The 22,601-nt window shown below is 42.0% G+C and overlaps 3 protein-coding genes across 6 annotated transcripts; 1 reads left to right on the top strand and 2 right to left on the bottom strand.

The window, feature by feature from the left end:
- Window positions 1-1,876: 1,876 nt before the first annotated feature.
- Window positions 1,877-3,590, top strand: LOC121542676 (ras-related protein Rab-33B-like). Its single transcript, XM_041852163.2, has 2 exons — window positions 1,877-2,379; window positions 2,939-3,590. Exons 1-2 carry the CDS (start codon window positions 2,149-2,151, stop codon window positions 3,437-3,439), a joined length of 732 nt encoding a protein of 243 aa, XP_041708097.1. The 5' UTR covers window positions 1,877-2,148; the 3' UTR covers window positions 3,440-3,590.
- Window positions 3,591-7,050: 3,460 nt separating this feature from the next.
- zgc:113425 (uncharacterized protein LOC541425 homolog) lies at window positions 7,051-11,228 on the bottom strand. 2 transcript variants are annotated; one of them, XM_041852174.2, is made up of 6 exons: window positions 10,825-11,228; window positions 10,655-10,714; window positions 10,374-10,505; window positions 8,029-8,175; window positions 7,818-7,878; window positions 7,051-7,684 (listed from the first exon to the last, which is right to left on the bottom strand). In XM_041852174.2, the coding sequence occupies exons 1-6, from the start codon at window positions 10,987-10,989 to the stop codon at window positions 7,578-7,580; spliced, it is 672 nt and encodes a 223-aa protein (XP_041708108.1). In that variant the 5' UTR covers window positions 10,990-11,228; the 3' UTR covers window positions 7,051-7,577. The 2 variants fall into 2 exon arrangements, with proteins under 2 accessions (XP_041708108.1, XP_041708116.1); XM_041852182.2 differs by having other exon boundaries at window positions 7,051-7,681; window positions 10,825-11,227.
- Window positions 11,229-11,491: 263 nt separating this feature from the next.
- Window positions 11,492-22,566, bottom strand: setd7 (SET domain containing 7, histone lysine methyltransferase). Of its 3 annotated transcripts, XM_041852137.2 has the most exons (8): window positions 22,296-22,562; window positions 16,880-17,009; window positions 16,518-16,719; window positions 16,164-16,353; window positions 15,990-16,071; window positions 14,303-14,420; window positions 13,493-13,650; window positions 11,492-12,889 (listed from the first exon to the last, which is right to left on the bottom strand). In XM_041852137.2, exons 1-8 carry the CDS (start codon window positions 22,330-22,332, stop codon window positions 12,700-12,702), a joined length of 1,107 nt encoding a protein of 368 aa, XP_041708071.1. In that variant the 5' UTR covers window positions 22,333-22,562; the 3' UTR covers window positions 11,492-12,699. The 3 variants fall into 3 exon arrangements, with proteins under 3 accessions (XP_041708071.1, XP_041708087.1, XP_041708080.1); XM_041852153.2 differs by lacking the exon at window positions 11,492-12,889 and having other exon boundaries at window positions 13,558-13,679; window positions 22,296-22,566; XM_041852146.2 differs by lacking the exon at window positions 11,492-12,889 and having other exon boundaries at window positions 13,558-13,682; window positions 22,296-22,566.
- Window positions 22,567-22,601: the final 35 nt, after the last annotated feature.

Below are 22,601 nucleotides of genomic sequence, written 5' to 3' on the forward strand. Positions count from 1 at the left end.
CCGAGGCAGTTTGGAACTCGGTAGTAAGTGTTGCAACCGAGGACAGATGATTGTTAGTGTATAAGCTAATGATCTATCATGTATGACATTCCTGGGAGTGTGTAAACTTACATTTTGTATTACCATATCATTTTTGTATGTTCTCTATAGTTATGTACTTGAAAATGTATCAATTTACATTTACATTTACGTCATTTAGCAGACGCTCTTATCCAGAGCGACTTACAAATTGGATTGACCAATTCGGCACATTTGGGAAGACTTGATACAAAATAGTCCAGTATTGCAATGCTTCACTGGATCAATCTGAAACGTTGCAGACACACTGCTGCCATCTAGTGGCCAACATCTAAGTTGCGCCTAAACTGCAATATTACATTGTGGTCTTTCTCTTGCATTTCAAAGATGATGGAACCATCTAATGTGTTATATTCTCCTACATTAATTTCACATTTACACAACCTTCAAAGTGTTTCATTTCAAATGATATCAAGAATATGCATATCCTTGCTTCAGGTCCTGAGCTACAGGCAGTTAGATTTGGGGATGTCATTTTAGGCGGAAATTGAAAAAAAGGGTCGGATCCTTAAGAGGTTAACCACCAGTTTGACAGAGCTTGAATCATTTTGAAAATAATAATGGGCAAATATTGTACAATCCAGGTGTGCAAAGCTCTTAGAAACGTACTCAGAAAGACTCACAGCTGTAATCGCTGCCAAAGGTGATTCTAACATGTATTGACTCAGGGGTGTGAATACTTATGTAAATGAAATATTTCATTTTCAATAAATGTGCAAACATTTCTAAAAACATGTTTTCACTTTGTCATTATGGGGTATTGTGTGTAGATGGGAGAGAAACAAATATATTTAATCCATTTTGAATTCAGGCTGTAACACAACAAAATGTGGAATAAGTCAAAGGGGGTGAATACTTTCCGAAGACATGGCAGAAAGACACATACTGTATTAGAATAGGTTGACATACTGTATATTTTTTTGTGATCACTTAGTTGGTCAACAAGTGGGCCTAGCTAATACAAATATTACTTTGGAATATGTATTAGTGCATTGTATCCTACCTTGTTGATCTTTTCATAAAATCTTGAGACCAGTTCCTGTAGTAAGATACTCAGCCTCCAACCTTGGGGGAGAGGGCTCCAGCGCCATGCTTATAGGGGCCTGTCGGCCATAGAGTTATTACTTGTGAAATAACATGCCTCAACTCATGGGTCTATGCAAAGAAATCACTCAACTGGGACATGATAGTGTGTATATGAAGTACTGTACCCTGTGCTTGAATATGTCTAGTTGGTTACTGTCTGTCTGTAGATAATAATGTTACAAACACAAGTTTAAATGGATCAAAATGTCACTGCAACACATCAATAAAAACCAGGACAGAGTGGAAAGTAGTGAACTTTCACCAGTCATGACAATAAAGATGATGTTGTCGTTTATACAATTTTAACAAACTGTAATAGGAGTACTCATGGACATGTTGATGCCTTTTTCACTACAGGAGTTGACTTTGGTAAGGAGCACTGACCACTGTTTGGCCAGGCACACTCTTTGTTTGAGATTGAGGTTAAAAGGCACTTTCTGAAACATTAACAGGATTTCACACTTTTTACATACTTTCAAACATCTGAATAATTATTTTTATTTTATAAATATTTAGTACTGTAGTTCATTTCTTTATTCTCACTCAGGTAATGCTTATTTTACTGTTTTGACTGGTCTTGGTAGGGAGGTGAGAGGCGGGCTGAAGTTGTAAGCAACGCCCATTGTGTCGAATCTGATCCAATCAAGAAAGGCTTTCACTTTCTTGGTTCCCTCTCGCGAGAGTCTTGTTTTCTGTCAACATTGTACGCGACTTTATATCTAACACAGGGCAGGGAGGGAGTTAGAAGATTGCATTAGCTAGCAACCTGAAATTGTCAGTACAAAACTAATGCATGGTCATATGTTTATATTTGGAGCTCACAGATTTGCCACGAATGTCCAATTGCATTTGTATTGGCCAAGATTCCTTGTCTAATTTTGACAGACCATCCAGCTAGCATTTGCAGTTTTGCACGCTACAACAGCTCTGTGGGTTAGCTAGGCAGTTAGCTAGTATACCCTCGATAATTAATAACTAATCAATATGGCAAGTGTAGAGTCGTCGATGGAATTCACCAGTTCACTGACTGTCTCGTCTCATCTTCCGCCACCACGGACACGGATTTTCAAGATCATCGTGATTGGGGACTCCGGGGTGGGCAAGACCTGCCTCACCTACCGATTCTGTGCTGGCAAGTTTCCGGAGAAAACCGAGGCCACGATCGGGGTGGACTTTCGGGAGAAACTTATCGAGATTGACGGCGAGACAATCAAGGTGAATTGCCAAATGACATAAAACATGCAACATTTTTGTTTTTGTTTGGATTATTCTAAAACAGAACAATTTGAAACACACAATGGGCATAAATGCAGACGGGGGGAGGGGGATTGTTGTGGCATCAATTTCATAAGTCTAGATCTTTGATGATCTCAAGGGCAGTGGCAGCAGAGAGAACTAGCTATCTGTCTGGTGCACCGACTGCCCTCTGTAGAATCATACACATATTACAGTTGAGTTCATCCTATAGCACCTTCACATTGGACATTATGTTTAGCTACTGTGTTTGTTTCTTGAGGACTGACAACTTTCAATAATAATAATAATAATAATAATATGCCATTTAGCAGACGCTTTTATCCAAAGCGACTTACAGTCATGCGTTCATACATTTTTGTGTATGGGTGGTCCCGGGGATTGAACCCACTACCTTGGCGTTACAAGCGCCGTGCTCTACCAGCTGAGCTACAGAGGACCAATATATCCAAGAAACTGTTCAGTGTCATTATAATTTGTACTCTCTTTCCCCTCCCTCTCTCTCTCCCTCCCTCTCCAGGTCCAGCTATGGGACACGGCGGGCCAGGAGCGTTTTCGTAAGAGCATGGTGCAGCACTACTACCGCAACGTGCACGCAGTGGTGTTTGTGTACGACGTGACCAGCGCCGCCAGCTTCCGCAGCCTCCCGACCTGGATCGAGGAGTGTAAGCAGCACGCCCTGGGCCAGGAGGTCCCGAGGATCCTGGTGGGGAACAAATGTGACCTGCAGAACTCTGTCCAGGTGGGCACGGACTTGGCCCAGCAGTTTGCCGACGCCCACTCCATGCCACTGTTCGAGACGTCCGCCAAGAACCCCAGCAGTGACGGCAGCGGTGATAGTAGCCGGGGGAGCAGCGATCACGTGGAGGCCATCTTCATGACGGTGGCCCACAAGCTGAAGTCCCAGAAGCCTCTGATACTGAGCCAGCTGCCCAGGGGGGTGTTAGGGGGGGACACAGTGACCCTGAGGAGGGGGAGGGACGAGGGCGAGGAGAAGGTGAGCTGGACCTGCAGCTGCTGAGAGAGGAGGGGTGAGAGAGAGAGCATTGGGGGAAGCAAGAGAGGTAGGTTAGGGGAGATATAGGAAGGAAGGACTATTATCATACAGTTGAAGTCGGAAGTTTACATACACCTTAGCCAAATACATTTAAACTCAGTTTTTCACAATTCCTGACATTTAATCCTAGTAAAAATTCCATGTCTTAGGTCAGTTAGGATCACCACTTTATTTTAAAAATGTGAAATGTCAGAATAATAGTAGAGAGAATGATTTATTTCAGCTTTTATTTCTTTCATCACATTCCCAGTGGGTCAGAAGTTTACATACACTCAATTAGTATATGGTATTTGGTAGCGTTGCCTTTAATTTGTTTAACTTGGGTCAAACGTTTCAGGTAGCCTTCCACAAGCTTCCCACAATAAGTTGGGTGAATTTTGGCCCATTCCTACTGACAGAGCTGGTGTAACTGAGTCAGGTTTGTAGGCCTCCTTGCTCGCACACGCTTTTTCAGTTCTGCCCACACATTTTCAATAGGATTGAGGTCAGAGCTTTGTGATGGCCACTCCAATACCTTGACTTTGTTGTCCTTAAGCCATTTTGCTACAACTTTGGAAGTACGCTTGGGGTCGTTGTCCATTTGGAAGACCCATTTGCGACCAAGCTTTAACTTCCTGACTGATGTCTTGAGATGTTGCTTCAATATATCCACATAATTTTCCTTCCTCATGATGCCATCTATTTTGTGAAGTGCACCAATCCCTCCTGCAGCAAAGCCCCCCACAGCATGATGCTGCCACCCCCGTGCTTCACATTTGGGATGGTGTTCTTCGGCTTGCAAGTGTGCCCCTTTTTCCTCCAAACATAACGATGGTCATTATGGCCAAACAGTTATATTTTTGTTTTATCAGACCAGAGGACATTTCTCCAAAAAGTACAATCTTGTCCCCATGTGCAGTTGCAAACCTTAGTCTGGCTTTTTTATGGCGGTTTTGGAGCAGTGGCTTCTTTCTTGCTGAGCGGCCTTTCGGGTTATGTCGATATAGGACTTGTTTTACTGTGGATATAGATACTTTTGTACCCGTTTCCTCCAGCATCTTCACAAGGTCCTTTGCTGCTCTTCTGGGATTGATTTGCACTTTTCGCACCAAAGTACGTTCATCTCTAGGAGACAGAACGCGTCTCCTTCCTGAGCGGTAGGACGGCTGCGTGGTCCCATGGTGTTTATACTTGCGTACTATTGTTTGTACAGATGAACGTGGTACCTTCAGGCGTTTGGAAATTGCTCCCAAGGATGAACCAGAATTGTGGAGGTCTACAATTTTTTTTCCTGAGGTCTTGGCTGATTTCTTTTGATTTTCCCATGATGTCAAGCAAAGAGGCACTGAGTTTGAAGGTAGGCCTTGAAATACATCCACAGGTACACCTCCAATTGACTCAAATGATGTCAATTAGCCTATCAGAAGCTTCTAAAGCCATGACATCATTTTCTGGAATTTTATGAGCTGTTTAAAGTCACAGTCAACTTAGTGTATGTAAACTTCTGACCCTCTGGAATTGTGATACAGTGAATTACAAGTGAAATAATCTGTCTGTAAACAATTGTTGGAAAAATTACTTGTGTCATGCACAAAGTAGATGTCCTAACCGACTTGCCAAAACTATAGTTTGTTAACAAGAAATGTGTGGAGTGGTTGAAAAACGAGTTTTAATGACTCCAACCTAAGTGTATGTAAACTTCCGACTTCAACTGTATATGGTAAACATCTCGGTGATATGGGAAAGAAAAAATATCAAAAGAGAACTTGTTTGAAGTGAATCATGTTGACTGGTTCTACTGAACTGTTTGAGATTGATGTACAACATACTCAATTTACATGTAGGAATAACGCACACATACCTCTCATAGTTTACAGCAGGCCATATCAGTGCACATCACTCAGGCGTTTCTGTAACAAAATTCCCATCCATAGGGTTTATAATTGTGCCCCTGCGTAAAGCAGACAACTATAAAATGGTTTCCTAAGCAAAGTTATCTTATGCAGCGTGTCTTACATAAGTCACATCTATAAAACAACTATTACAATATACAAAAAATACAATTTCTCCTAAGTGACATTTCTAAGTAACCATACACGTATTCAGTCCCCACTTAGCTGTTTTCTACCCTAGTGTGTTGTCGTCCCAATGCCTTTACTATCGTCATCATTGCTTTGTGTGTGTTTGGATCACAGCTGGTCCTGTGGTCCATCGCTAGTGTGAGTTTCAGCTTTACGTGTGTGACTGTGAGAAAGATGTGTGGCATAACATCAGAGAAATGTAAACTACTGTGAGTGAAACGCATGATGCTGCACTTACCACTCCTCCTGATGAGATCATTGTTGATGTGGGGCAAGACTTGTCATCATTTCCTCTTCATAATCTGCTTTGGTTGAAGATGCAGTCCGGGATCTTAAGCACAACAAATTTGTATCATATTGTACAAATTGGATTTGCACCCAAACAAATGTGTAGATAAAACATTTTTTTGCAGGATGTAACGTATCGTACTAAATGGATGACGTAGTGCACAATTGGATGACTGCTATCAATGCATGGGTTTCTTTATCTTTAGAAGTCTGTAAAATGTGTCAAAAATAGTATAGAGAAGAACAGTACCTGTGTTGTTGCCTATTAAGCTTAGCTAACGCACCTGAGGGGTACACTACAAATCAGGGTCAATGAATTAGCCAGCTAACTTTGATAAAATAAAAAAAACAGAAATAACAATTTAGCTTTTTGTTAATTAAGAAAGCTAAACTAAGATATTGTTTTGGTTGTTGAGTCATTTAGACCATGCACATTTCAAGATTATCTTTCTAAAATATGAAATGTTATTTCAGAATATTTAGGCAAGTTAGCGAACTCCTTGATCCTGCTTTGTAATACACCCCTCTGCTTGTTTGAACATGGGACAGTTGCAATGAAAACCCACCAGTGAAATTACCCTCTAATGAAGACTTGTGCCCGTGTTTATGTGCTGTATGTCAGATTACCAGTAAGTCTTATCGTAAAAGGACTGTTTGTAGCCAGTAGAACACAGATGCCACATCACATTAATCAGCTGCTCTAAAGTACTGTGGACTCAGATAGATGGCCTTTTCTCAGGATACAGTTGATTAATTAATATTAATATTCTCTATGACCTGTTACCCTTAGATTGGACTACAACACTAGACAGAGAAAATGGTAGGCTTTATCAATTGCCTTGCACTCTTGTTTTACTTTCATATGGTCTTTAGTGTCCTTTTGGTTTGTAATGTGTTGGTGCTCTCTGAAGTTCATACATTTATTTCTGTTCATTTTATTTGGGTTATTTGATACAGAGGTATGTGTACTGCTTGATAGCTCTTTTCAAGTGCCCCGATAAATATGTTTGAGAAAGATGCCATTTATTGCGTCGAGAGACTGAACACTTCAGGACTGAACTTCTGGGAAGTAAAAAAAGGAGTAAAGCCTTGCAATGGTTTATGGATTACATTACAAATGTTATGTGTAACCTTGCAATAAAGCATCCTGTACATTTCAAGGCATTGTTATTTCAGGACAACATGTTATTGTCTGTGGTACGAGGCAGTTAAAGAAAGATCATCAAATAAAACATTATTTCAAAAGATTTATTTAGTTGAATAGAACATGGCATATAAAAACACCTATAAAACAGGGCAACAATCCAAACGTGAGCAGACTCACAGAAGGACCATGTACATTTCAACTGTCACGGGATACCGTGCAAGGCACTTCCATGCTGATACTTTGGCAGATTCATTAAAAAAGGCATATTTACACTAAGTATGTGTATATTACATTGGGATTTACACATACAAGTAGATGGGTAATAAGTGGAAGAACAGTAGACAATCTATTTGGAAATGGCAGGTTGAAATGTTTGGTATATTGCATCTGTTATTCTGCCTCCTCTTGGTTCTCTGTTTGGTGAAATGCTAGTGGACAATAATATAGCTAGCTACTCACTACAACATAACAATCCTCTATAGCTGGGTCTGCTGGTTTTAATTCGGTTTACTCAAACATGAGTAATTGCCAAAGGTGCTAAATGGGGTTTTTCCCTCCGAAGTCCCCTTTCACAAGGTTAGGTAACCACTGCCCTAGAGGATTCCTCTCAGGTGAGTCTGCTGTAGGGGGGGAGTTTGGAGGGTGCCTCTTCTACCTCAGGACATCTGTCACTGAAGTTCACTGGAGAGTTTAACACACTGTCTTCGCTACCTGCTGGGGGAGGGAGCAACTGCATCACTACAGTCAATACCAAACAAGTGTCTCAACACAGCAAACACTCAGCCTAAGAGTGGCCAGAGCTCGACCACCTAGCTTTCCCTCTTCCTCACTCACCTAGATAACTTACCTTGCCATGTACACACAAGCTCGGTCTGTGTGCTGGGGTCATTCTGAGGGACCAGTAGCTCCTGAAACAAACACACAGTCTGAAAACATGGGAGGATCAGGCAGACAACTGTATATGATTGGCAGGTATGATTATCTAGTGCTCTGATATGGTTTAGTGTGGTAGAGCATAGTATGGTACAGTGTGATATAGCACTACTGCATGTTCTTACCAGGCCAGTGAGGCCATCGTAGCAGCCACAGAGGGGCAGACTGCGACAGCCTACAAAGGCGATGAGAGAGGAGAGGACCAGGCTGACGACACAGACCAACAGTATGGTGGCATTGGCCCCCTTCACCATCCGGCTCAGCATAAACCTCTGTAGAGCAGTCAGAGTAACACACATTATTATTGATGAACCATCCAAGATGTGTTTGGGGTGTAAGGGTAGTTAGGTACCTCCTTAGGATTCAGAGAGAGTAGTTTCTGCTTTAGTCAAATCCTTTGTAACCTCATCCCCAGGCTATCAGGGAGGAAGTGTCAGATATACCAACCTGGTCTCAGAGCATTTCGTATTATTCTGTACGTACATCCGACACACTTGATTTACAGATGGTTACTTAAGGGAAATGTATAACGCGAACCTCTAGCAATCCAAAGGTTGTGAGTTCAAATCTCATCTTGGACAACTTTAGTATTTTAGCAACTTTTCAACTACTTACTACTCTTTTGCAACAATTGTCTGTGCAAAAAGTGCACTGTGAACCATTGTACATGTTGTAAATGTTTTTTTTTATAAAATAAAAGTGCATGTTTCTGGAGAACAAAGGAGAGTTTAACAAAAATAATCATGTGAATGCACATAACGTCACTGTGGGCCGTGCAATATTAATGTATAAGTCCCTCTGGGCCTTCCCCTGCATTAATGAGAGAAATGACACTGTCTGTCTCCTGCCAATGCTTTGAACTTTGGCACAAATGGTGTGAGAGCAACCAACAGTGAAGTTCTCTTCCAACAGTGAAGTCATCAAAGCGAGCCTTGAAGTTATCCATCTGCTTCTGGATGAAATCAACATGGTTGGGAACTTTTGTCTCCCTGCGTTTGCTCCAGAAGATTGGGGAAGTGGACAAGTTCTCCCTGGAGGTCATTCTTGAAAAGCTCCAATTTCTTCTGGAAAGCCCGGACTGCTGTTATCATCACATCACACACTGTGTTGTCCCGTCCCTGCAGCTTAACATTCAGTTGATTAAGGTGTGATGTAATGTCTGTCAAAAATGCAACTGTTTCCATCTTCTCCTCATCTTCCAAAAACTCAGTTGCCTTGTCACTCTTTTGCTCTGATAAGAAAGCTTTGATTTCCTCCTAAATGGCCCAAAAGCGTTCCAAAACCCTGCCTTTGCTGAGCCATCTGATATTGTTGTGCAGTAGTAAGTCATCAAAACTGGCATTGGCCTCTGTCAGAATGCCTCGTAGCAGGCGCTGTTGTAGGGATGATGTTGCTCTCAAAAAGTTGATCAGTTTCATCATCGTTGTCATGACCTCAGAATACTCTTTTCCCAGACTGGCACACAGGATAGATTGATGGATGATGCAGTGATATGTCAGGTCAGGGTAGTCGTCTTTCAAACGTGCAACCAGTCCCCCCCCTCTTCCTATCATGGCTGGAGCTCCATCTGTGGTGATGGACCACTGACTTCAGATCAATCCCCCTTCTTTGTTCTGTTATAAAATCTGACAAACACCAGAAGCTGGGCATTATCTGTTGATTCATCCACAGCTAATGAAATGCATGGTGCATTCTGAATGGCCTCATCAAGTTGTGAAGTTAAATCTTCAGGTAATATTCCAGTTCTCATTGCTGTGGAATCTGACAGTGGGATCTGTTTGATCTTTTTGTTAACCTTCAAGCAAGGTGTCAGCAACTTCACACATGCATTCTTTTACCATCTCAGCGTCTGAAAATGTTTTTTTGCGTTTTCCCAAAACCCAAGCTATCCTCAGTGAACACTCCATTGCACATTGTTGGGCTGTCAGGAAATTGACAAGGACTTTGGTGGACCTCTAATATTGGGATTTGAGTTGATGAATCTTGTTTGTTCTCATCATTAATGTGATTGGGTAAGACGTGGCCTCTTGTATTTGCATATAACCACGCGATTGGATTAGACGGGGCACTAGTAGAGGTGGGCGTTGCTTCGAGAGAGAGCAAGAAAGAGAGGTTGCTGAGTTAAAGAGGCTGCTGCGCCCAGTTGATTTTTTAAAAGCTGTCTAAAAAGAATGTATTGGCTTTTATATAACAAAGAGCGATGTTGTCCGGTCCAGATTGACCCTTCTTTGGGTCCGGACCCGGACCGCGGTCCGCCAGTTGTTTGGCTGAAATAGAGTGTCTCGGATTTACATACAGAATTATACAACATGCTCTGAGACCAGGTTGGATATACCAGACTAAATCCTTTGTGACAACAAAGCAGTTGGCTGAAGCAGAAACTGACTGGCACACAGACCAGAGTAGGCACTATGTGTGAAAGAGATTGTTGTGTTGATCGTTTGTGGGAGCTGGTAGGGTCGGGTATTACCACTTCAGGGTTGTTGTGATGGTGGAACACCTCGTTGTCATTTTCGCCATAGGTCAACGTTAGGCAGGCGTAGCCTGACACCATCACCACGGAAACACCGGAGCACACTGAGGCAGCGATCATTACATTCACCTGAACAGGGTCAAACCAGGCTATTAGAGGATTTAACATTACTTGTCACCTTTGTGGAATTCAGTCAGACAAAATGAAGTCATGTTTGGTGTGCTTTAATTGTAATTCAATAGGAGGAATCAAGCCAAGGCTACCTTTATCACACTTACCAATACTGGATTTTTCCTTTGGGAAGCAAAGAGCGCCAGCGCACCTGGGCAGGCCATAATCTATAGGAGGAAGTCATTATGAATGACGACAAACAGGCAGTCCAAAGTGTCATCCTCTATATTTTGATAAATCATTACATATGTTTAGATGAAAGAAAACCCATGCTCACCAAACCCGCCCACACAGGTGCCCTAGTTTCACTGAGGGTGGTGTTTTTCCGAAAAAACGCATCAATGAATCCGCACACCAAGCACAGCGCCGCACATGCCACCTGCAGGATGCCCAGAACGACGACACTGCGCTGGTTGAATATGAAATACCGGTAGCGGTCCATCTCCAGTTGAACTTTTACTTTGGCGCGTCCAAAGTCCTTTGTCCTATAGAGTTCACACAAAAACACCCAGTCCGACTTCCAAAATGAGTTCTCTCACTGCAACATTTTTATAAGTTACTATACTTTTGTTAAATAGGTCAACTGTCCTTTCCCCTGTCCGCTCACTGACTTTCTTCCGGGCTGTTGTGTTGGTTTCTGTTGACTCACGCACGACAGGTGAACATCAGCGCGTTAACCATTAACCCGCCCACGCGCAGGTGCACAGCGATGAAATCCCATGCAAATATTTAACCCCTTCTCTGCCATCATTGTGGTAGGTAGGAGATAGTTTCCTTCTCTTCTGATGTTGCGTTTCATGAGCAAACGCAATAAATCTGGTTTTGAATACCACTTAACTATTGCCAATAGAGATCAATCAACACATGAATAATTGTATTACACATACTCGTACTTCGTTAAAACTAGCACATTAGAATAAAAAAATCTAAGCAAGTCACAGATGGATGGTTCATGTTGTCTTTATTTGTGTTTAGTCTGGGCTACTTACGAGTTTACCATTGCTATTGCTATCACAGTTGACCTTTTTATCTCCCAGAGTATTTAAACAGTCTCCAAAGTTGAGCTCACTTGTTGGTCTGAATCATGTGCAGAGTTGACAATAACACCAACCAAAAGGTGAGAAAAGTGTTGATAAATAAATGTAACTAATGAACTATAGATATCATTGGTTAGTATTTAATGTATGTCAAAAAAAAGGTTAGAAGGCCAACCATGTCAATTTACTGTAAGTGGCTGAAGAGGACATTCAGATCATGATTTATACTATACTCAGGTGATGTTGGGGAAATGATTTGGCAAAGCCAATGTCTTCAAACCTATTCAGATTCACACAGAGACAATGTTTAAACAGCCAGTACACACACTAACACACTGTCACAGTGGAGTAAAAGGAATAAGGGTCTAACTTGATCTCAATTACCAAACTAATATCAAGGACACTCCACATACCACGAGTTCATGTCCATAGGTTGTATAAAAGACACAGGCTGGGGAGAACGAGACTCACAGAGCAGCAAATACAGCAGTAAACCTTGTACATTACATCTGATTGGTCTCTTGACGTGACACATAGGTTCCTGTGTTTAAGTGCAAGTGTGGCTGGGTTAGTGCTGATCTCCATAGCACCCTCACCCACATCCACGTACAGCGGTGTTCCATTCCTATACCGTACAAATCGACATATCACACCTTCCACCTGTGTTGCCAAGCTCTCAAACAATCCTTCGATGTTTGGAAATAGTCTGATCCGAGCCCTCAATGTTGCTGTGCCTTTTGTCCTCAAGGAGCAGCCGTAGCAAGACTGGGGGCTCAGGTAGAGGGGTTCAGTCTAGAGGGGGGCAGTTATTAATGAGTAGGTGGAGGTTGAAGCAGGGCTGCATTGAGAGCACTGTTAAGGAAGAGGATGTTTGGGTGTAAGGGTAACACTAGTTCAGGTCGGGAAAGTAACATGCTTTGTTACACCGACCGCGTCAATATTTTGAATTTATTTTCTTTCTTTTGGGAGTTATTGCTCCTGTGCAAAGGGCAGGGAGGTGGGTAGCAGTTGTGTCAGTAGAGTGGTAGATGCTTTATTGCCCTTGTTCTATGAAAAGGGGGGTCCAACGGGTAGTAGTTGTTCGGGTAGATTGAGTGGAGTAGTAGTACGTTTTTTTACTGCCCGTTGGTAGTCCGTCTCTGCTGGAAGGCCTGCAGTTCCTGTTTGTACCAGTCTGGTGCCTCCGGACCGCTCTTCCCCGATGGCTCGTGGTCGTAACCATAGGCAACAGTCAGCTCCTCATCCCTCTGCACCACCCGCAGGGTGCGGATGCACTTGATGGGCCCAAAACGAGGGTGGACGAATCTGAGGAAGCAAATGATCAACAGACAGATGTGTTTTTGATAATGGATCATATACTGAAATAGAACATAATAGAATACATTAGGCTTGGGCGATATATATAGTTTATACCGACGGTCTGATTTTCAATACCGTTAAAAATATATACTTTTTCGGGGGGGGGGGGTTGGGGGCACCCACTGCAGGGGTGCGTGCTACGCCACTGCTTATAACTATAACTAAGAAATGTAAGATGTGTCAAATTAATTATATCCAGCACAGGGCTCCAGCTATGAATTTGGTTTGCTACCTTACTAGCTAACTGGTTAGATGTCAAGATCAAGCTTCATGGTTACAGCAGAGACATTCAATCTCAAGATCCCTGTTACCTAAATTGTTTTGTGCATTTAATTATTTATTTATTATTAATAGCGCACCTTGTGTGCACATTCGGTAATACTGTATACACCGGTATGGTACGCAAACGGTATGACCATCTGGATACCGTCCAACCCTAGAATACATGACAATTCTATCTTTACTATTCAGACCATTGTACCCTCCTGAACATCATGTTGCTCTCAGGTTGGGTCATATTTGTTCACGCTATGCTTGGATAATACTCACGGGTCGTATTTGCAGTTTGGGGTGAAGGAGTGGTTGGCCTTGTGTCCCAGTGAGGCACAGTATCTGTCCATCTGGTGGAAGGGCTGGGGAACGTCAATCACTGTGTCCTCATCCAGGGAGATGGTATTCCCGTTCAGGGACCAATCCCTGCTGTCTACCTGGGAAGCACCGTTGGCAACACCACAAACAACAACAACAAAAACAACAACAGTATTTAATTCAAAAATTATGTTTTGTTTAGCACAGACATCTATATACACAGTATTTGGTTTGCCATGTGAATGATTATTGCTCATACCTTGTCTTTGTGAAACTCATAACACATTAGTAGTCTAATCGCCTAGAGCTAAATTAGGTTTTGTATGACACACACACACACACACACACACACACACACACACACACACACACACATTAAATAGTTAACCAAATAGCTAGCCGGACTATCTGCATTGATCCTATTTGCACTAACTATTTTGACTCATCACATACGCTGCTGCTACGGTTTATTATCTATCCTGTTGCCAAGTCACTTTATCCCTACCTACATGTACATATCTACCTCAATTACCTCGTACCCCTGCACATCGACTCGGTACTGGTACCCAGTGTATATAGCCAAGTTAACATTACTCATTGTGTATTTACTCCTTGCGTTATTATTTTTCTTTATCTTTCCCCCTCTACATTGTTGGGAAGGGCTCGTAAGTAACCATTTCACTGTTGGTCTACACCTGTTGTTTACGAAGCATGTGACAAGTAACATTTGATTTGATTTGACACACTAACACAGCTCCCTCTCCCTCTTACCTCTGAGTGTGTGATGCGTACTCCGTTGTAAAAGGCCATTACAACATTGGCCTCAACATCAATCTTGGCAAACAAGCCTTCTCCTGCTCCTGAGATCAGTGAGTCTGCCACAAATACCCTGTGACACAACAGGGAATGACACAGCAAAACTGACTTCAGATCAGCTTCTCTCATATGTGACAGCCGAAGGTAAACCCATAGGATATGTCTATGTAAAAACAGAATTTTAGAAATGTGTACCTACTAGACTTAATAAGAGTTACAGTGCATTCGAAAAGTATTCAGACCCCTTCACATTTTCCACTTTGTTATGTCACAGCCTTATTCAAAATTGATAGTTTTTTTCCCTCAACAATCTACAATTGAATACCCCATAATGACAAAGCTAAAACAGGTTTTTAGATTGTTTTGCAAAAAACAACAGAAATATCACATTTACGTAAGTATTCAGACCCTTTACTCAGTACTTTGTTGAAGTACCTTTGGCAGCAATTACAGCCTTGAGTCTTCTTGGATATGACGCTACAAGCTTGGCACATCTGTATTTGGGGAGTTTCTCCCATTCTTCTCTGCAGATCCTCTCAAGCTCTGTCAGGTTGGATGGGGAGCGTCGCTGCACAGCTATTTTCAGGTTTCTCCAGAGATGTTTGATCGGGTTCAAGTCCAGGCTCTGGCTGGAACATTCAAAGGACATTCAGAGACTTGTCCCGAAGCCACTCCTGCGTTGTCTTGGCTGTTTGCTTAAGGTCGTTGTCCTGTTGGAAGGTGAACCTTCGCCCCAGTCTGAGGTCCTGGGAGCTCTGGAGCAGGTTTTCATCAAGGATCTCTCTGTACTTTGCTCCGTTCATCTTTCCCTCGATCCTGACTAGTCTCCCAGTCCCTGGAGCTGAAAAACATCCCCACAGCATGATGCTGCCACCACCATGCTTCACCGTAGGGATGGTGCCAGGTTTCCTCCAGACGTGACGCTTGGCATTCAGACCAGACAATCTTGTTTCTCATGGTCAGGTGCCTTTTGGCAAACTCCAAGCGGGCTGTCATGTTCCTTTTACTGAGGAGTTCTGTCAAAGTGACCATCGGGTTCTTGGTCACCTTCCTGACCAAGGCCCTTCTCCCCCGATTGCTCAGTTTGGCCGGGCGGCCAGCTCTAGGAAGAGTCTTAGTGGTTCAAACTTCTTCCATTTAAGAATGATGGAGGCCACTGTGTTCTTGGGGACCTTCAATGCTGCAGACATTTTTTTGTACCCTTCCCCAGAACTGTACCTAGACAAATTCCTTCGGCCTCATGGCTTGGTTTTTGCTCTGACATGCACTGTCAACTGTGGGACCTTATATAGACAGGTGTGTGCCTTTCCAAATCATATCCAATCAATTGAATTTACCACAGGTGGACTCCAATCAAGTTGTAGAAACATCTCGATGAGGATCAATGGAAACAGGATGCACCTGAGCTCAATTTCGAGTCTCATAGCAAAGGGTCCGAATACTTATGTAAATAAGGTATATGTTTTAATGCATTTGCATACATTTCTAAAAGCCGGTTTTCACTTTGTCATTATGGGGTGTTGTGTGTAGATTGATGAGGATTTTTTATTTTTATTTAATCAATTTTAGAAGAAGGCTGTATCGTCACAAAATGTGGAAAAAGTCAAGGGGTCTGATTACTTTCCGAATGCACTGTACCTACCTTTTGCTTTCATAGGGGTCTGGAAGAAGAGTGTGGGTAGCGATACAGGTGGAAGTGGATTTATCATAGGAGTACACAGGGCCTAAGAAATAACAGGAAATGCTGAGATTTTAGAAAACCTACAGCGTTATATTTGACTACCGGTTTACTTGTCCTGTGTGTCATGTCACTCACTGTCAGGTGAAACGTCAAAGTGTGGTCTGGTGGTCTCCATGGAAACCTGGGTGGCGAGTCGAGCCTCGATCAGCTCCCCCTCCACGAAGCTCCCATAGAGAGCCGTTTGGCCATCTGGGTAAACATACGCCACCGCTTTACCGGTCATCTCGCCATCCTCGTTCACCTGCCCAAATACACTGCCTCGGTCCTGGACACACACAGCAATTAGTTGAGTGTTCAATCAATTCATTCTTCAGTTTTGAATATGGAAAAGCAGCCAACTTTAGAAGACAGTTCTACGCCCTATGAAATCTCAATGTAACTTGTGTAGTGTAACATAACAACAAGTTACAGATGAGTATGATGACTCACAGGGTAGTAGATCCAACACTCCCCACAGCGGCTGTTGTCTTTGTACTGGCCTTCAAACATCAGCCGGCCCTCAGAATCAAACTCCTGTGCAGGGCCGTTGAGGTCCCCATCCATATAGGTCCCATGGAGGACCCCTCCATCCTCGTAGGAGTACACCCCCTGACCCTGTAACGCATCGTCCACATAGAACCCCTCCAAGGTGCTGTGGAGGGGAGGAGGAGGAGGGAGGGAGAGGGGATGGGTTATGGGAGGGTTAATTAAGGCAAGGCAAGGTAGCTAGATAAGAGCCTGAGAGCGAGACAGCGAGAGAGAGAGATCACACAGTCACACTTGAATGGACCGTGTATGCTTTTCTGTCATACCTGCCATCGAAAAAGAAGAACTTGCCCTTCCCATTCTTTTCTCCATGTGTAAAATGTCCTTCAAAGCGATCGCTGGAGGAGAAGGTGACTGTACAGAACCCGTGAGGCTGGTCATCCTCATCCAGAGGGCCTGGACACGCACACACATCAGGATTGTACAGAGGCACAAGACAGCTTACATTGGAGTTCAACAGTCTCCATTTCTACAAATCGTCTCGGAAATAGAACCACACATTTAGGAGTCTGCATTATTGCCAAGTCACTGTATCTGGGCCCAGTTTTTCAAAGGTTATCTATCTGGATTTTGCCTATCGGATAGGATTACATGCATTGAAATAGAACGAATACGATGGACGAATCATTGACTTGAATGGGGACACCTGTTCTATTCATTCATATTTCTATGCATTTAATCCTATCCGATAGGCGAAATCGACCAGATAGATAACTTTTGAAAAACTGGGCCCAAATGATAAATGCACCCTTTGCTTTGCTTGCTGTTCTGATCCAGATCCAAGCCTGATAATTTTAGGGCAACCTGACCACTTGTGTGCTATGCCAGCACCACTTTAGGGTTGGTAGTACTATACCTTACTTCTCTTGGTTTCCAAATCAACATTTCTTTCATCAGCCAAAGGCACAATCCTAGTCATACAATATGACTAGGATTGTGCCTCTGGCTGGTGAAAGAAATGTTGATTTGGAAACCAAGAGAAATGCTGGTTTCAATGGCATACAAGTAATAATTCCCTCATCGTTTCTATGGTCGGATTTTGGCTAGGCTACTTTGAAGCAAGGTAAGACATGCCTTATTAATTTGGTAAAACGTCCAGGTTTCAAACAATTACATACAGTGTGTGCAGTAAATAATGTGCGGGTTGCAAAAGGCACTGGCCTTTCTCTGCTCTTGTGATCATTTTAGCTAAATGAGTAGCCTATGTGAGCAGAATCAAGCATTAATGAAGTATTAAGGCCGATCAAAGCTCTAATCCAGACATTTAAAATTAGCCCTTTTTTCCGCACGCTATCAGGACCACATCAACTGATATTAATTGCTTTTTGGGCCATGGGGTGGGAGCTTTAAGATTAGTTGGTTCTGAGGGTGTTGGAGCCGAATCTAATGGTTGTCTGCTGTATCTAATTTTAGTTTAACTCAACCCCTTCACAAAAATTCCAAGTAATCAGGTGCCAGCAGCTACATGGTTGATTTTGCAAATACGGGTACTTTTGGATGTTAAATGTTTTTGAAAATGAATATTTTCTTCACTCTGCCTGGTAACAAGATCTAATAGTGGCTGAGACCATACTTTTTAAGAATATAAAGATTTTTATCGGTTTCCCCAAATACCCGAGGGTAAATGTCATTACCACCACGTCATAAAATGTGGTATTTTAGTTGAAAAGGAAATTACAGAAATTGTGCCTATGGTATTTTATATAACATTTTACGTTTTTCTTTTAAATTATGTATTTTTTACTATTTGGAAGTTTTAATTATATGTATTCATCATTGTCATGTCTAAATGTCTATATATGCCTTGATGATACTCAGAAACATGTATTTACCAAATCAAAATCTTAATATTTTACATTATTTTAGGAATTATCTTAAGAACATGCATATAAGGTTCACATATGGGAAAAATCATCAATATTAATTGTAATTTAATACACCTTTTCCTCAAAAATATGTACCGTGATGGTAATGACTTAGTGTTGTGGTAATGACAGCGTGTGGTGGAAATTACATTGAATATAAAACTGATGAAAAATAACATTAAACATTTTGTCACAGTTGTACATGTTTAATTTTATTGAAGATATAGAACAGACCATTCAAAACCTCAAAAAACAAAGGTTACATGTCTCAAGAACTTAAAGCATATTTTAGAAAATTTTTGGATTCAATGCATTAGGCATAAATACATGTACAAGGTTGGAAACACTGGTTGACATTAAACAAATTATTGTTCACTGGCTGCAGCCTATTAATTCAGACACGAGACAGGTGTGTGCTCACTCAAGATTTTTATGCTCTCTATTGCTTAACGAGAGACCAAATTTCCTCCCAGACTGCGCCATCAAGCATCACATGCCGTTTTGTCACTGGATGAGGCTCAGGGACAAGCCCAAGCACATTCTCTGGTTGGTACCATACAATGTCCTCTCTCATTGGCCAAAATAATCGGTTGGCTCCCACACGACTCATGGTTTTGACTAGAGCGCAGCTCTCTGCATCAACATCTTGTATAATACCAGGTAAGGGTCTTCATCATATTTCACAACACACCACTTTCTTTTCTCTTGAGGTATCTTTCTTTTTGTTTCTTAAGATACTCCTGGTACCTTATAGGATCTTGTTTGATTTTGTTTATATACACTACATGACCAAAAGTATGTGGACACCTGCTCGTCGAACATCTCATTCCAAAATCACAGGCATTAATATGGAGTTGGTCCCCCCTTTGCTGCTATAACAGCCTCCACTTTTCTGGGAAGGCTTTCCACTAGATGTTGGAACATTGCTGTGGGGACTTGCTTCCATTCAGCCACAAGAGCATTAGTGAGGTCGGGCACTGATGTTGGGCGATTAGGCCTGGCTCGCAGTCGGCGTTCCAATTAATCCCAAAGGTGTTAGATGGAGTTGAGGTCATGGCTCTGTGGAGGCCAGTCAAGTTCTTCCACACCGATCTCGACAAACCACTTCTGTATGGACCTCACTTTGTGCACAGGAAAGGGCCTTCCCCAAACTGTTTCCACAAAGTTGGGATCACAGAATCGTCTAGAATATCATTGTATGCTGTAGTGTTAAGATTTCCCTTCACTGGAACTAAGGGGTCTAGCCCGAACCATGAAAAACAGCTCCAGACCATTATTCCTCCTGCACCAAACTTATCAGTTGGCACTATGCATTGGGGCAGGTAGCGTTCTCCTGGCATCCGCCAAACCCAGATTTGTCTGTCGGACTGCCAGATGGAGAAGCGTGATTCAACACTCCAGAGAACACATTTCCACTGCTCCAGAGTCCAATGGCGGCTAGCTTTACACCACTCCAGACAACGCTTGGCATTGCGCATGGTGATCTTATGCTTGTGTGCGGCTGCTCGGCCATGGAAACCCATTTCATGAAGCTCCCGACTAAAAGTTATTGTGCTGACATTGCTTCCAGAGGCAGTTTTGAACTCGGTAGTGTGTTGCAACCGAGGACAGACCATTTTTACGCGCTATGTTCTTCAGCACTCGGTGGTCCCATTCTGTGAGCTTGTGTGGCCTACCACTTCGCAGCTGAGTCGTTGTTGCTCCTAGATGTTTCCACTTCACAATAACAGCACTTACAGGGCAGAAATTTGACGAACTGACTTGTTGGAAAGGTGGCATCCTATGACCGTGCCACGTTGAAAGTCACTGAGCTCTTCAGTACCGGCTATTCTACTGCCAATGTTTGTCTATGGAGATTGCATGGCTGTGTGCTCGATTTTGTCTATGGAGATTGCATGGCTGTGTGCTCGATTTTATACACCTTTCAGCTACGGGTGTGGCTGAAATAGCCGAATCCACTAATTTGAAGGTGTGTCCACATATACTATATATATATACAAATGTATGTTCTTGTCCTCTCCTTGGTTGATTTAGGGGGCATCTTATAGAAAAAATTAATAATTGTTATTAAATCAGTAATAACCATAGTAAGTCACATAAAAAGACATCCAAATCACTCAATCATCCTAACATAATACAAAATGTAATAGTCTTATTTAGCAAATAAGTGTTCAATTTCAACTTAACCATGATCATATATGTAATTTGTGTGTCTTTTCAGGTCTTAAGGTTAGTAAAAATTTATGAACTAATACATTTAGTCATTACCAGTTCATTATGTGGTGGTAATGATGTGTTGTGGGAATGACATTTTTACAGTATTTGGTCATAAATAGCAGGGATTCTAGCATGCTAACTCCAGTTGAACAGCTAGTATACAATGTATCCTACATATAATTAAAACATAATTTCAAAAATCTGACATTATTTGATGACATTATAGCCTATTTGGTAATGATGTACAATAAAAATATTATCTTCTCAAGTCATATTCACCTTTATTTTTCTATCATTTCCCGGCATCAACATTTGAATCTGCCTCCATGACATCCATGTGCGCCACTGTCACTATTCACATCCATGGTAACCAAGAACACAGACTTTTGAAAAAACGTTATTATCATGTAATTTGCTTGTTGTGGTGGTAATGACCCAATACTTAGAGACGACTGTATTTTCTGTTTAAAAAAGTAACAAGTGGCTTATGCACATCTAATATGTATATAAATAAATAAAAAAATTGGTAATTTAGCAGACGCTCTTATCCAGAGCGACTTACAGGAGCAATTAGGGTTAAGTGCCTTGCTCAAGGGCACATCGACAGGTTTTTCACCTAGTCGGCTCGGGGATTAGAACCAGCGACCTTTCGGTTACTGGCACAACGCTCTTAACCACTAAGCTACCTGCCGCCCATTATATAGTTTCCATTTATTTGACTCTTTTTTTTAAACAGGTGCATTAATTATTTTCTAATTATAAAGACTTTTAAGTGTAATACATAGCAAAATGTCAAAAGTCGGTGTGAGACAGGACAAAAACAGTGCAAAACAGTGAAATACAGACATGAAATGCTTCAGAAAACAAAATAAAAAAAACACATTGAAAGCTGGAAAAAAAAGTTTACGGTTATTTTAGTCTCTACTTAATGGATGTGAAATAAAAAAATCTAAATTCACATTTTCTCTTAAAAATATAATCATGAGACACAAAAAGGCCCGTATTTGCAAAATCACCCACATAATATGGAATTGTGTAGACATGCAGGCACAAGAACTCGCACGCACGCGGTCGTCCGACACTATGCATTTAGAATTACCTCTGATATTCCCTAAAAACAACGTTACGGCGTCAGCACATGTAGGCTACTGTGAATAACACCTATTTTCTAAAAGTAACAATTGTGTGATAAAACATCAAGTAGGCCTACGGTTAATAAAGTGTCACGGATTTCGCATAGCACCTAATACGACAAACTTTAAGTCAAGTCTACAATTTTGGCACACATACCGACTTAGCCTACGTGACCCAGAGCGCACGCAAATCGTTTACAATACAATTTAATACTTTTTCAATCTCATGCATTTTAACTCAAGTGTCAAAGCACAGAGGCCCACATTTGTGTCGATTCTGCTGCCTCACACGCCCGAAGAGTGGGCTTCCATCGGAAATAAAGTCCCGGGCGCGACGGGCCCACAACCCCTGTTAAAACCATAACATCAATTTGTTCACGGTATATTATGCGGAGAGTTTACCGGAAAATATATTAAAACAAATACACACAAAACGACGCATATGAGTTTGTCAGCCTTTTCCGTACCTTCAACGACTTCTTCCATATCGTCATCGCTGTCCATAGTGGAGGTTGCTGTGGATGACACGCGCAGAGAATTGAAGTGTTGCGGTCGTTTTTGTAATATTCAGCACTTCATCTACCACTCCATTGCTTGCCTCAGCTCGCTTTTCTTCTTCTTCTTTAAATTTTTATGCCAGACTACACCTATTGGTGTATTGCCGCCACCTACTGTACCGGGTATTGAAAGAAAACAAAAATAAGATATTTTCATTACGGTGGGGCCCCATTCATTCATCGACAGGACTCCTTGTAATGCATCAAAAGTCCCCA

Source organism: Coregonus clupeaformis, chromosome 3 (genome assembly GCF_020615455.1).
Source record: "Coregonus clupeaformis isolate EN_2021a chromosome 3, ASM2061545v1, whole genome shotgun sequence".
In the NCBI taxonomy this organism is placed as follows: domain Eukaryota; kingdom Metazoa; phylum Chordata; class Actinopteri; order Salmoniformes; family Salmonidae; genus Coregonus; species Coregonus clupeaformis.